This window comes from Manacus candei, unplaced genomic scaffold, assembly GCF_025592945.1.
Source record: "Manacus candei isolate 608988 ecotype Guabito, Panama unplaced genomic scaffold, ASM2559294v1 h1tg000028l, whole genome shotgun sequence".
Lineage (NCBI taxonomy): Eukaryota > Metazoa > Chordata > Aves > Passeriformes > Pipridae > Manacus > Manacus candei.
Window position 1 is genome coordinate 13151056 of NW_026138076.1, and position 15863 is coordinate 13166918.

General features: G+C 38.0%; 1 protein-coding gene across 1 annotated transcript in view; it reads right to left on the minus strand.

Moving 5' to 3' along the window:
• Positions 1–15602, minus strand: part of MTMR7 (myotubularin related protein 7) — a 40541-nt gene extending 24939 nt beyond the window's left edge. The window contains exons 1-2 of the mRNA XM_051790326.1: positions 15219–15602; positions 1269–1391 (exon numbers count right to left, since the gene is read on the minus strand). Coding sequence (XP_051646286.1) covers positions 1269–1391; positions 15219–15242 — 147 coding nt within the window. The 5' untranslated portion in view covers positions 15243–15602. The remainder of the gene's footprint in view (positions 1–1268; positions 1392–15218) is intronic.
• Between the last annotated feature and the right edge of the window lie 261 nt (positions 15603–15863).

The window sequence follows — 15863 nt, forward strand, 5'->3', positions numbered from 1 at the left end:
GGCCTTCTCATGGGTAGAATGGTAATGATGATATAATTGTACATGCTGCGTCAGATGAGATGAAACATTACAATAAAAATCAGGTGAGGAATAGTGGGACCAGAAAAGGATGGATTTAATTAGTACAAAAATGGACACAGGATGCATAATTAAGCCATATGAAAGACTCTCAAATGATACGGCACTGGAGAAATATTTGTACCTATATAGGTACATGTGTGATGGCTTTGGCTGGGGTACAGTTAATTTCTTTCACAGTGGCTGTTATGGGGCTGTGTTTTGGAATTGTGCTGAACATAGGGTTGATAATATAGAGATATTTTTGTTATTGCTTCCATGGAATCAAGGCCTTTTCTGCTTCTCATACTGCAATGCTGGCAAGAAAGCTGAGGACGCATGTGAAACTGGGAGGGGACACAGCCAGGACAGCTGCCCCCAACTGACCAAAGGGATATTCTATACCATATAACATCATACTCATGCATATAAAGTGGGGGGAAGAAGGAGGAAGGGGGTTGTTTGGAGTGAGGGCATTTGTCTTCCCAAGTACCTGTTACGTGTGATGGGGCCCTGCTCTCCTGGGAATGGCTGAACACCTGCCCGCCCATGGCAAGCAGTGAATTAATTCCTTGTTTTGCTTTGCTTGTGTGTGAGGCTTTTACTTTATCTATTAAACTGTCCTCATCTCAGCCCAAAAGTTTTATAGCTTTTACCCTTCCAAGTCTCTCCCCAGTCCTGCTGGTGGGGAAGTGACCAAGTGGCTACGTGGGGCTTGGTTAATGGCTTGTGGTTAAACCATGACAACATGCAACATATGTTATCAATCCGTCAAAATAGTTAATTCAAAACACTACATTATAAAAAAAATTAAAATATTGAAACAAGAAAATTACTAATTCAGCACAAGCAGTCAGTGAGGGAGGCAAGAGCTGATAGAGCCAAGGTAGTAGTTCATACTCAAGGCATTTCTCTTCAGTTCTTCCTGGATGATAAGAACAATATTGGAGTTTACAGCAGCTGCTCCTCATTCAAATACATGTGGTATTCATATAGAGAAGGCCCTTCTACTCCTCTTATTGTACTGCAATATCCAGAATCCATTGAAAATTTTCAGAATTTACTAGGCTGGAACTTCATGTGCCCTGAAGTTACAAAAGCATCCATATGAACTCATTTACTATGTCTAAACTGTTTTGCAAGTAGTTTTCAAATTACCATCAATAAAGTGCCATGCACTTAAAGATAACTGAAAAGACAAAAATTCATACCCAGGTTTCTTTACGGGTTTCAGAACCATTCTCCACAAATATGACATGGGTAGCTGTTAAATACAAGGTTCCCAGAACAGCTTTCCTTGAAGATAAACGATCAAGTAACCGAACATTTTCCACCTACATAAAGAAATGACAGACAAAAAAAAAATAATTAGGCTATGACAGAGTCTGCCATAGTGAGAGCTCCATGTCCACATTTTGTTCATTACAAACAAATTAAGTTCTTTTCAGTGCAATATGAAATATCAAAAAGTATAACTATGTGAGAAAATGTGATTATATTATGTGATCTATTTCCAGATGTACCTTAATTTTCATTTTTCCTCCTCTTGTGGTACTTCTATATCCAAAAACTTGTTGGCAAAGACTTCCAAACACAATTTCTCATTTGATCTTGTCTTTGTGATCTCACCCTATCAAAACTCTGCGATAGCAAGGCAGGGCCCGGCCTTCAGCTAAACTCTAGCCCCATGTTTTCCATTCAAGTAATTTCAGAATTATCAGTGATACACAGAAAGCTAAATTTAAAAAATAAGAATAAGCAGAGATAACAGTGGTAGAGTGTATTCCTTCATCAGGTCTCACTCAGGCTCCCAGGCAAACCTCTGTTCAGTGTTTGTCCCTACACTCCTGTTAGGTCTGACAGTAGAGGTCACACCAGAAGCTTTGACCTTCAGTCATTTTTCAATGGGAATCAAGGACATCATATCCACTGCTCTCCCACCTTGGGCATAAAATGGGCATGTTTGCTACAATACTGACAGCAGGTGAGTCCATAACACATTATCAACTCTCTGATCTCCATCTTGTGGCTTGTACACCATTAATATTTTGTATATAGCATGTGTTATAGGCACCTGTCAGGGGTTGGAATTAGATGATCTTTAAAGTCCCTTTGAACACACAACATTCTATGATTTCTGACTGAGAAACTAGAACAACAAAAAAATCAACAAGGTGGGTATTTAATGGGATAAAACCTGCCTAAAACAGTTAACAATTTACAACCATGGGTTTGATGGGTTTCCTGCTACAACAATTTTAAAACTAAAATTAATTTTTCATAAAAAAACAGAATAATGCCAGCATATGAGAATTATGTGTTTACGATGTGTATTCCAAATGCACTATTTTAAAAATAGGAATAACAAAAACCCTAAAATCAAAATAAGCATGTCTGGTAGCAAAATGTCTAAAATCAAACAATTCTTAAAACCGAGTCTTCTCCCTCAAGACCAATTATAATCCACTTTAAACAAAAAGAAAACAGCTAGAAAGCATGGATGGAGCCTTTTCCCAGGACCATCTACCTCAGAGGTCACATACTGTGTTGAGAAGGAATTGAAGAAATACAATATTAATCCAGCAAGCATTCAGTAGTAAGCAAAAGAGGAGGGATGATAGAAAAATGTAGGCAGGGCCCTTCTAAAAGGAACCCACAAAAACAACAATAAAAATTAGCTTTGTCCAAATGAAAAAAGGTCCCTACACTGCAGACCAGCCAATGAGGACTCTGCTGTACAGGCACTCAACTTGCATAAGGTATTCAGCACTCTGGCCTACAAACTGAGGTAGCTTGGGCCATGAGATACAAAGCAAAATAGGCATCCACAGAGCGGGGCAGTGGTGAGGGATGAATTTCCAGGCTTCCTAGTCACATCCTCTCCCCACTCATCAGTCTGAGCCCCATGACTGAACAATGCTAACCAACAAAGCCTCTCTTGGGTTGTGTTGTTTTTTTTTTTTAATGCAGAGCTACAAATAAAATAAAGGTTGGATATAAACAGGAACAGTTGCAATAAGAGCTGTGTAGTAAGTCTGATTTCATTAAAGCAATTACAATGGGTGCACCAGGTGAGATCAGAGATTCACCTCGCCCTGCAGTTTGTCTCTTAAGAGCGGACAGTTCCAGCAGCTGAGGGAAGAATATAAGACACAAGGATTTACAGTCATGGACAAACTCTCTCAGGATCTTAACCCAGCCCTAGGGCCTTCCTAAGCTGAGGTCATGTTTTTTAATAGCCCTAATGGTGTTTAAATTCCATTAATTTTGTTGAATAACATTTTGAATAACTCACAACATCCTCTAAGAGTGAACTTCACGTTTCAGCTATGTATTGTATAAAAAACCCCCCTTCCTCTTGCTCATTTTGAACCTGCCACCAGTAACAGGTGCACCACATTTTTGGTGAACAGTTTGGCCAACAGGGAAATGTTCCTCATTTACTGTCTCTGTGCCACACATACTGTTACCAATCCTTCCCTCTGTCCTCACATTCCAAGAGTGAAGAGCCCAACTCTATTTTGAGCTACTCCAGACAAACTCTTCCACACTTCTGATCATTCTACACGAGGTCTGTTTCCTGAGAAGAGGCCAAAAGTGCAAACAGAATTCAAGAGCTGGATGTATGATACGTTTGTGTAGGGGAATTGTGATGTTTGCTGTTTTGTTTTCTATTCAAATTTTTGAAGTTTTCAAACACTGTTCGCTTTTTTGTCCTCTGCTGAACACAGTGGGTTTTGGGGTGGTTTTTTAGAACTAGCAATTGCAACTCTAAATTGTGTCTGGATATACAAGTTAAGATCTACCCCCCATGTGTATTACCTTATATTTATTAATGATAAATTTAGTTCATCAGTATAATGAGATGTTGCTGCAAGCCCCTACAGCAATCTTACCTTTCTCCTACCTTGAATAACATCAGTGAATTTTGCCATCTCTGGCATCTCCTCCCCTCCCTGTATCTTTCAAAACATTTGTAAGTTGAACATCACAGGCTCTTACAGATTCATGGGATCTCTAATGAAGAGTTCCCTCCATTGCAAAAATGAACAATATCCTCTGCTATTTTTTTCTCAATTTGTAGTCAGTTATTACTGAGAGGCCTGAATCTCTTACCCTATGATACTTAAGTTTCTTCAAGACCCTTTGATGAAGAACATGCTCAAATGAGTTCTGGAAGACCAACTAGCTTCTACCAAATGGATCATCCTCATCCATATGTCCTGTCACTTTTTCAACGAAATTTTAGAGGTTCTGGGTTCCTGTTTGAAAGCTATGCTTATTCTCCCCTTTTTTTAATCATACTTACCCATAAATCTTATGATTTAGAAGTGGGCTTAAGAGAGCATTGCAGGTCCTACCAATCTCTCAGATTACTTGTCATATTTACCACCTCCATTTTTTTCAGAGTGAGAAACTTTTAAGCCTTACACCATCATTACTGGTTTAGTAAGTAAAAGTTAGTATTTGTTAGTTAAGCACAGTTTAGTACTTTAGTTTTTTTAATTTGCAGGGATACAATACTGTCCTGGTAATTTTTTACTGTTCATTGTTGCCAATTTTTTTGAAATCTCTTCTTATAACACTTTTATTGCTGACAAATCTTCTGATATGTTCTTGAGAGAAAAATATGTCAGAATGTACATATCTCCAAACACCTTCTCTACTTTGATAATTTACTAGTCCTGTAGATTTTATGTCAGGATTTTACCTACTTAAAGAGAGACTGAAAATTACTTAACTAGTATATTTTGCCAAGTTGTTGTTCAAAATCTCTTTTGGCCTTTCTTTTATTTATATATTTAAATTGTTTATGCTTTATTTTCCTCATTTAGGCAGAAATTCAACTTGAAGAAAGCCCTTTTACTTCCAATAAAAGAAGTCCTTTTAATAAGAGACATCCTTTTAGTCCTTCATCCTGCTGTTTAGCTATGTAAACCTTTTTTTTTTTTGGTCTTTTAAAGCCTTTCCCTGGAAGCTGACTTACAGTGAGCTCCCATATTTAAACAATCTTCAGGCCTCCTATAAACATTTTAAATTTTGGCTCCCTTTCTTTTTAAACAGTTTTCACATTTTTATGTAGTTTTCTCTTTAAAGTTGAACATTGCCATGGGAGATTTTTTCCCATTTTTTTTCTTCTATTTCAAGAACACTGCATCTAAATGTGTTAGCTGCTGTCACACAGATATTCTAACTGTATTTTGAAACAGATCTTTCTGTTGCTATCTAAGACCAAGTCTTAGAATTACTCAGAATTACTTTTTTTTCTCCAAGATAAACAAATAACTTTTGTATAAGCAAGCATTTAAAAAAACTAAATTTTTATGCGGAATCACAACCCCCAGCCCATTTACCCAATCTCACTTGGTAGATTATGTCTCCTACTGCCATTGCATTTCTTGTCTTCATGCCCCTTTTGATCTTGATCAGGTTTTTCATGGGCAATGTCACTATTCAGGTAGGACAGTTGTTACTGTAGTCCTAATATCAGACTGCTGTCCTGTGGTGCTACAGTTCTACTTTTCCCATTTAATCTTGTAATTTCAATCTGTAGGCACTCGGCTTTTGTGGTGTAGTTAATCCATGACATTTGACTCTGTTTACTTCAAGACAAAAGAAATCTGTACTTTACCTGTATTTCTCATGTAATTTGTCATCAATGTGCCTGTCACATTAATTATTTTTCTTCCATTAAGTTTCTAACATGCCTATTACATCAACATTCTAATTTCTAAACTAATACTTTAGTTTCAGAACTTTTTCTAGATTTTTAATATTTCTAGTGAAATACACATATATTTGGCCCAATTGCCTACCTTCATTTGCTGTGGTTTCCATTTACTGAGAATATAAAAATTTTTATACTGACGATTTTTTGTGACACAACACAGCATCCAAAACATCATATATTTTCTGCATTCTAACAAGAGCTTTTCAGTTCTTCAGTACCTCAGTGTGGATAAGCACAACTCAAAATCAACTTTCCTACCAGGCTCAACAAGGAAAAAGTATTCTGAGAGAGGATGCATGACTGAACTTTTAGGTAGCCTTTATTTCTGCTGATCCTAAAGAATGAAGTAAGAGTCAGTTAAAATTAGTGAGAGCTTCAAAATTTGACTCAATAAAAATTAGCATTATAAGTTGATTAGCCTTGCCTACCTCTCAGGTGGAATGTGTCAATCTGTGATTGTAGTATGAGGAAAATAAACCAGGTTTACTAATAACTTGCTTCATTAAACACTTTATCATGTCTAACACCATTTCTAAAGAGAAAGGGAACTCTTAAAGTCTAAACCCTACCTGGATTCAAATCCACAGTTATGATTTATGGTAAGTGGCATTACATGCCTTCAGGAGCAGTAATGATCTCTAAGCTCTCAAGAGGTTGTTCTGAAAATTCTCAGCATAACCTCCTGCATGGATTTAGATGTTTTTCATCTGTGTTTCTTCTGCCTAGATTCCAGTTACTCAAACTTTCTGAAAAAGCAGTTTATTTCACCCATGGGTAGAAAAAAAAAAGTAAAATAGAGCTAGCCTCAATCTTGGATTTCATTCTGCTGATCGAAGGATTCAAAGAACGAGACTTCTTTCTTCCTCTGCACCCTCCTAATCAGGAAAAGAAAGCCAAGTCAAACAGTGTCTTTAAATGGTCTAGAGGGAATGGGAATATGTTCATTTGCAAAACAGAGGAACACATGTTGCAATAGCACTTTGGAAGAAGATGAGTTTTTCTATCTAAAAAGTCACAGCATGCTGAGAAATCAGCATTAATAGCCAAAATTTAAATTTAATATCAGAAAGAGACAATACAGTAATTAGTTGGGATTTTTTCTCCGTTTTTTCACCAAAACTACCATAGACTTTATTGGAGAACCTAGAAAATCATGTATGTACTGACACATTTCAGGAAAAAGCATACAGACCATGCACGTGTGCTTTGCCTAAAATGAAGAGCTGGTAGGAGAGACCAGATCAGAAAATATGAGGTAAATAAAACAGAGCAAAAATGGCCTGTAAAGTTGAGAGCTGGAAGACATCAATGAGCAAGAAAGAAAGTGTTAGCCAAGGGAGTCTAGAGAGTGGTATCTAAGTAAAACTTCAATAATTTATTTCAAGCTGTCCCCCCATCATTTTTTTCCCCCTGATGACTGTGGTTGTCTAGGCCTGAAGAAAAGACTGCCAGGAGATTTATTTCAATGACTACAACCCTTACATGGGGATAAATAAAGTTGGCTAGAAACTGTATTTTCAATGCAACACAGATGACAGAAATAAGCAGGCAAAAATAGAAGTTAAAGGGAACACAGATTAAGAACAGATGGAAGGCACTTTTTACTCAGAGAATAAACATGACAAATGACTTATGAACAAGGTTGCCAGGAGGTCATTCAAGAAAAAAATGTCATACTAGGGAAAATCGTGGGTCAAAGTTTCATTCAGGCACAACTTCCTCCAGTTTCAAGGGGACTCCCACCTAAGGAAGAATGGTAAATGTATGACCCTAAAAGCGTTCTGAAAAGCCAGCATGCCAAAATGTTATTCCTAAAAATATTCATGTACTCTAATTTGTTTTCATTTTTAGTATAGATTACTTCTTGAATAAGCTCTGACTGCATGGCCTATTTTTAAATGTGTTTTGAATATGCTACCTTCGTTCTCATTTCTTTAAGATGTTTCAGTGTCTCCACACACAACAGCATTGCAAAACAATGTAGAAGTTACTGCTCCTTTTTCAGGCTGTTCCCCGTGCCACATGAGAAAGCTCTTTCAGATAAATGCAGGATCAGTTCTGGTGGTAGACTCAGACTCAAGCAGGGAAAGCAGAGTAAAAGGAGAAGTAAAACTGTAGAGCAGACTGGCCAGACCTGGAGGAAAACTTGGTCCCACATCTCTACATATCATTTTGCTTCCTGACACAGCAAAACTCATGTGCAGAGGGAGACGCTATCTGACACAAAAATGTCTCTGCTGCAGGATTTTCAAATAAAATGAAATTTTAAACGAGGAAAAACCATCTCCAAGAGTTTCATTCTCACTACATAGATTTTAAACCTATGTGTTTTATTCTTAAGTATTAGCTAACCTGATGTGGAAGACCCTTGAACAGCCAGTTCTGTCATGATAATCACTGAGCTACCCATTAACACTGAGCATCTGGAAGGAGAACATAAGCAAAAAAGCCTATCCAGCAGCCAAGAACAAAATACTTCAGCTCCCACATATTACCAAATGCTCCCTACTCCTTTAGGAGGAACTGTGACTAATTCTTCTAACTCCTCACCACGAAAGAGGAAGAAAGGCCAAAAACCCTTCCTAGCCAGAAGTAAGCTGCCGATTAAGGGTAAGCAGGGAATGTCCTCACTCAGGTCATGTTCTCAGGAGCTTTTCTGTTGTTCAGACAGTTAAAATTCATTGTTCTTAAACAACCTGCCAAAGCAAGTTCCAGATAAAAGCTGACCAAGTACCTTGAAATTGACTGCACAAAGGAGTTTCAGTGGTTCTTCAAGGGTAAGGAAAGGCCACTGTCACAACAATCTGTGCTACTGAAAAGGTTGACCCAAAGCCAAGGAATGGGGCTTGGCCCTCTTTGGGTTAACAGCACACACTTAGCCCTACAAAGGCTTCTTCTTGTGCACCCGCTCCTAGATCGACTGGGGATTTCAGCTGCCTTCCCTACTCACCTTGTGATGTTATACACATGAGTAAAAGCAAGAAGAAACTGAATCCTGGGAATTAGTGACAAAAGACTGACTAGCTTCAGCACTGCAGGCACATAAAACCTAAGGGAAGAGCTTGTGAAAGCCAAAAGCCTGAGCCTAATGAGAAAAAAGGAGCACAGCTGGTATGATTTGAGGCCAAGTGGAATATTTGAGCTTTTTTCACCCTGGTTGACCCCAGCTATCCATGTGTTTAGCATAATTCCTGAGGGTGAAAAAAGACAACGTGCAAAAGACCAAATGCTCTTTAAATTTTTTTCCACAGAAAGATAGTAGTGTTGTGCTTGTTAAACAAAATATACTGTAAGTGGTTTTTTTGCTTAATCTTGGAACGAGAATAAAGGAAAACTGAATTGCCAATTGATGCTGCCTTTTAATGCGGTTTCTATTCTATTTCATAAGAATCATGAAAGCTGTACTTAATCCATGTTACTTTTTTGTATTTCCATCTCTGAAAAGATTTCCCAAGTGCAGTAAAATAATGTTACACCATCAATCTATAGAGTTAGATGTTTGCACATGTCAAAAGAATCAAAGCAAGCCAGAAATACACAAATCATTAAAGTACAGACACCTTAAATTCTTCATTGTAAGAAGTTTCCTCAGGGCAAAGCAGGATGAGGGAAAAATTTTTAAAAAAATCTAAGGAAGTTTAATTTACTAGAGGACTAAAGTGAAATGGGAATACTGGAAAAGAGATGAAAAAAGAATAAGGAATCATAATATTAGCAAGACTAAACATACTACCTAACAATTTGGCTTAAAAAAATTTTCTACTAAGATCTGTAAAAAGTGTGAAGTGAGCATCATGTTATCAGATATACCTGAGAAAGAGTTGTATAAGGGATGCAGTAAACAGGAAACTATTAAAAGAGTATTACAATATGGTATCAATATCATAACACAAAGTTCATATATAATGTTTTCTCTTTCAGTCTATATTAGATCTCATTTATCTAGAAAAGGAGAATAGAGACTCTAAGGAATTTCCTAATTTTTCTATGCGTTCTATTAGAAATCTAAAAAGTTTTAACTTAGGAAAAAAGGGCTTCCTCAAGGCAGTAAGTCTTATTACACTTGACAAATTTGTTCAGATTTAGGTATTAAAAAATATATAGGGGGAAAGAATTCTGCATGCAGCCAAGTCATATTGAAAAGAAATGTATCTTTAAACTCCTGTATTTGATGCAGGCTTTTCTGTTACATGTTTAAAACTATTCCCTGTTCAGCAGCCTATTCAAGAGCAGCAGTACCAGGTCATTTCAGCTGTGCAGGCCATGAAAGATTTGCGTTAAAAATGGAATTGTAGGACTCCTTTTTCTCATGGTGGGGATCTGTCTTTCTCAGCAGAGTACACCTGCACAGCAGAGCATGTCAGTGTGCATTTTCTATTGCAAATAGATAATTCCTTTAGTTTACAGACACTGATGGATTAAGTACCACCTACTCGAGTCCATTAAGAGCAGACTTAGAGACTCCATCTTTGACCACCCCAGAGCCAAACTTCCCAAATCCTCCACTGAAACCCCAGTCTCCTAATATGCATAAACAAAAATCAAAGAGGACCCTGCAGACATGCTGTTTTAATGATTTTCAGTGCCATTTTTCAAGTGCAATAAGTTTTTGAGTTACTGTTTTAGACACGGACACCAAGACAGCAAATTAAAGTATGTGGCTATCCATGTTTTTTAGAGCTTGTTTCACAATTTTATCCAGCTGCCTCTTCATTGAGATTCACATTATTGAAAATATGAAAGTGATCTTTTGACCATTTTCTGTCTAAATATTTTGAGAATAATGGTTGTTATAACATTTTGTTCAAATCAAAACTCACACTAATAAGCAAGTATCTTGATGACCCTAATTCAAAACAAGTCTTTTAGGAACAAAATTGCAAACAGATATTTTAAGTCCAATCCCACAACATGTAGATATTTTCTGCAGTTCCTATTTTCATTTTATCCACCTCCAGTCTTTAATGTCAAACCACAGAACATTTTCTGGCACAGTATATTACAAAGCTCATTTGTATTAAATTTATCATTTATGCTCAAAGTTTCAAAGCACACAGAATAAATAGATCTCAAAGAAAACTAAATTGCATTTTAAACAGGGAAGATTTATTGGAGTTAAAAGTGTCCACAACTAGTGTAGATGTTTCAAAGCATCACTTGACTAAAGCAGTCAAGTAGAGTGACTATTCAAAGTCATTAAAAATCACTGGCCCCAAAATAGATTAAACATTTTTTAACCATGATGTAAAGTGAGAAAACAGTTATGGAATCAGAAAACACCAGCTGAACTGTGAGGTGCACTGCTCTAAGTTGTACACTTGGAGGCAAGAACAGAAACCACCTCTACACAACACTTGAAAAACAAAAAATCAACTTGGCACTTAAAAGACGTTGCTGTAATGTGTCTGCTGTAAGCTGATGACCCAAAGCATCAGTAAAAGGCAAGGGCCATGCTAGCCTCACCTCTTCTACCTTTTCTAAGTAGTAAACTAAACTAAAGTTTAGCCAAGCACTAGGACTACAGTGAAGTTCCAGTGGCACTCCATTCCCTGGCTTGGGGGAGAAACAACCAGTCCACATCCCCAGGTAACTCCTGATATTGCCTGTGGACTGCTGGCATCTTCCTACCTCACTAAAGTAAAATCAAACTTTTCCATAAGGAATTGTAGCCTGAATATGGAGAACGTAACTATAATATCACAGGTAGTGGTAGAATATGCCATCTTAGCTTAAAAAAAAAAAAAAAGGTGGAGATCCAGCAACCCAGAACAATTAGTTGTAGACCAAAGGCTAGGTTCAGTTTTGCTATTGACATAGATAAGCACCCAAACAAACATTTTGCCATTTACATTGTCATATATAGAGTGGATGTAAATTATATGGGTCTCCTAATGGAGAGTTTGTAAAAATAGACATGTGTTATAAAACTAGCAAATGAAAAGCAAGAGCTATGGAAAGGAAAATAGATTGAAAACAAATGCAAACACAACTCATTTACACATGCTGGAAATTTGTTTTGGAAATCAATACATCTGTTAGAAAGACTTATCATTAACATGGTAGCATATCTTAAATTCTGCCTGAGACAAGCATCATCTAAAGGAAATACCTTACCATAACATCACAAAAATGAAAGCACTAGAGCTACGCAAGTCATCCAAAGTATTCTGTTAGAAAGAGATACTGAGCCAAAAGAATTTCTGGGCTAAATGAAGACACTAAATACAGCTGTTACACCAGGGATATGTGTTCTTTATTATAAGAAGGCTATTCAGTAGGCCTGCTGCCAATATACAAAGACAAATGATATGAAGAGTGGCAAATAAAACAAAGTAACTGAGCAGCAACAGTGCACAAAGTAGCCCTCTGAAGTAAACATATATACAAAGCTCTATGCCTGTCATCCTGTCCATGGCCAGACATATCTCTACACATGGTCATAAAACGTGTTTCTAATCTGTGCAGAAGTATTGCTTATTTATTTTTTATGACTGTTATGAGCAGTTTGACACATTTGGGCTTTGGAGAGTTATCCTAAACTATCTTGCTGCTCAATCCAAACTCATGTTGGTCACTGGTTTTACTAATTTTTAAAAGGCTATTGGAGTTACATATAATTCTATTTAGCAATGAGTGACTGTTTGCAACTCTTAAATGTGCTTAAATTACAGCCCTCATATATAGGATCACATTTAACTTGTGAAAATATAATTCGTATTTAGAACAATAGTGTTCAGTATACAAAATATTGTGTTAGCAGGTGGATATACACAGTCTGCTGGGAAAGAATCAAAATGGCTTTTGCAGTAGGAAATCCCACCCCAGAGAAGCCTTGCAAAACAGTGTATGGGCAAAAGAGACACATAGGAGTTTCAACAGAGATAGACATAAAGTAGAATACCTACAGGAAAACCAACCTAGACCATATATACAGAACCACGGACTCATAATTGATAGTTTCAACACAAGAAAAAGGTTTTGGGGTCATTGATGACATTTCTCTGAAACTATCAGATTCTGGTGGGTTGTGATCAAGATTCGCTGAGAAGGCATGGATAAGGTGAACATGGAACTGTTATCAAACAAATCCTTGAAGCTAGAATCAAGGAGTCCTGAAGGAAACTAATAAGAACGTTTTAACAGGCATAAGAAAGTAATTTTTTTGTAAAGCCATGATTTTTTGTAACTTGCTTCCATGCAGGCCGTGGAACCACACAGAGAGGTCCATAAATGGACACTAATGGAACTAGGAGGGGTTGGACCCTAATACAACTGTAGATGCTGAGACGGTACAGGATGTGGCCACGTTTAAATGTTCTCTCTCCTCTGTCACTGTCAGACACAGAGTAGTGACCTAAATGAACTACTGGTCCAATTGGTATCAAATCACATTCTGCTTTTTAAATGTCAGTTATGTTCTATTTATGATTTATTAATTTATTGTGGTATTTATGCATTATTTATTAATAATTTTAAAACTTATGAACCATCACTTGCTACAGTTATATTTCACTTAAAATTAAAACAATTCCTGAGACCTAATGGGCATCATGTAATATAGACCTGCCCTTGAAGAAAAAGCTTTTACTTGGGGCAGGAATTTTGTTTTCAGATATTATTAAAATTATTAATTTGCTAAGTATGGGATTTATCTTGATTTTCCATTTGGCTGGGTTTGCAAATCAAGAAAAGTGTCATTATTCTGAGATTAATACCTTTACAGAGTAAGGTAGTCACTTGTCAAATTTCTCTCAAGACAAAATTGGATGAAGTCTGGAAATGTGACACCAGAGACTAACACATCATACTGTAAGAATATCCCTATAGTCACATAGCTTGCCCTTACCTATTTTTACCTTCCTGGCATTGAAGTTTAATGTTCAATTCCAAATTACCAAAACCAAATTCAATAAAAACAAACAAAAAAAAATTCCAACACTGTTCTGGTGGTTGTTTTTAAGCTGAGGTTTTCTTCAGAAAAAAAATCCAATATCAGTTCTGCTAAGTAGCACTTGTCAGTGTATTTAGGAGTAACTGGAGAGATTAATTATTTCAGTAGTGACTCACATTGATTTTCTATATTTATGTAGGAAATTTTAAGGAATTTTTGTACCAATTGAACCTTTAAATCATACCTTCTGCACTGTTTTATTACATCAGATAACTTTCAGCATAGCTATAATGTAAGGGACTGCCTGGATCCAGGACTGCAGAATCACTTCACACTGAGTAAGATTTTCAGTGACTTGAGGCATCAGTACAGTCCCTTCTCACAGCTGTCAGATACTGAAATGGGTTTTACATATGCAGACTAACATATTAAGGACCTGGTTGTAAAAAAGCAAACAGATAGGCTTCCATTGCCTGCAACAGGGACTTGTCCAGATCTTCCATTCACAGCAAATATAACCATTTACTTTTATGATATTTTTCTACCCTTATTTGTTTTCAATGTTTTCCTCATTCATGCTTTCAGCATTCTTCAGCAAATAATCAGAAACATCTGTTCAAACAACTTTCACTGATTGTTTCCCACCTGCAGTAGGATACATTTTTACCATTCTGAGATTCTTCCTTCCCAAAAAGGCAGACAATAGATCATGAAATGAGAAGAAAAGCAGTTGTTATAAATACTTAACTTCTTAATAGATTTGCAGGTTAACACCTAAAGGCCCTAAAATATAGACGAAGAAAGAACAAAGCCCTAATCTCAAATTCAGTCATTAGACTAAATATTAGTAAATAAATGGGTCCAAATCAAATACAAATAAATTTCAGGGGTTTGGGTTAATAAATACATAAATAAATAAATATGAAAATATATCCCACCCCATTTCAAATTAACATATAGCTCTGGTTCACTTTTTTATTATTATTTTTAATCTAATTCTTTTATGTGTCAAAACTGCATCTTCTTTTTTAGAGCAAGGTGGCGATTTTCTTAACAAATACAGGCCTTGTGCTTAGAAAGCTACAGAGAAACACTGATTAGGCTGGTTAAACATCAAACATATTAATACAAACACTAAATCAATTCATCGTGGAGTCTGAAATCTTGGGACAAACTAAAGGCATCTGAAAAGCAGATAATACGGTTCTGATTTCGTGTATCTACAGCTCATGGACAGTGCCAGCGTTAACAGGGGGCACTGAATAAAAAGCAGTGAAAAGGCCCGACAAATCCCCGGCCAACATTGCAGAGCAATGTGCCCACCTCTCGGTATTTGGGGCGGATTTCATGGCATATTGGCCGAAAACCATCCCGCAGCAGCAGCAGCAGCAGCAGCAGCAGCTAGGAAGCCCGCGGAGGAAGGCTGTGCCCAGCCTCAGGCCCGCGGGGCTGCGGTAAAGCCTCCTTTCAGCGGGAGCAGAGGCCGGCAGGAGGGTGCCGGGGATGCTGCCGCGGCCGGGGCCACCCGGCGGGACCCACCTTGGGCATCCGGATGTGCTCCATGGCGGCGGCGCCCGGCCGAGCTCCTCGGGCACCTCCCGCCGCCGGCGGAGAGGCGGCCCTGCGCACCTGGCCTCTCCCCGATTTTCTCCTGCCAGCCCTGCTGTTAAAAAACCTATAATTTTTTTAATAATATATTTTAATTTTTATCTTGATCTCGCGTTTTCCGGCGCAGATAAGAGGGAGAAGGGAGGATTTACTCCCGGTAGATGATGTGCCCGTGTGCGATGCTGGCAGGTCACCGGCTGGCTCCACCTCCCCGGCCGCTGCCATGCTGCCCGGCGGCGGGGATGCTTCGCGCCTCCCGCCCGGCCCGGCCGCCTCGTCCCCGCAGCCGCGGGGACCCTCCTGCTCCTCGGCCGCTGCTTCTCCCCGCGGCACCCGAAGGCGCAACCTGGATGGTTTGCTCTCTTATCTAGAGTTACATCGCTCTTGTCCTTTCTTTCAGGAAAGATAAGATCGGTAACATAAAGGAAGCTCTGTCTGAGATCGCCTCCCCCCATTTTTGTTTGTTCCCTGGTCCAGCATGTACAGTATCTCAAAGACAAAAGCTGCACTTACTGAAACTGAAGCACTGAATTTTGTTTATCTGAAGCTCTGCTTGTCTGTTTCTCTGTAATTCAC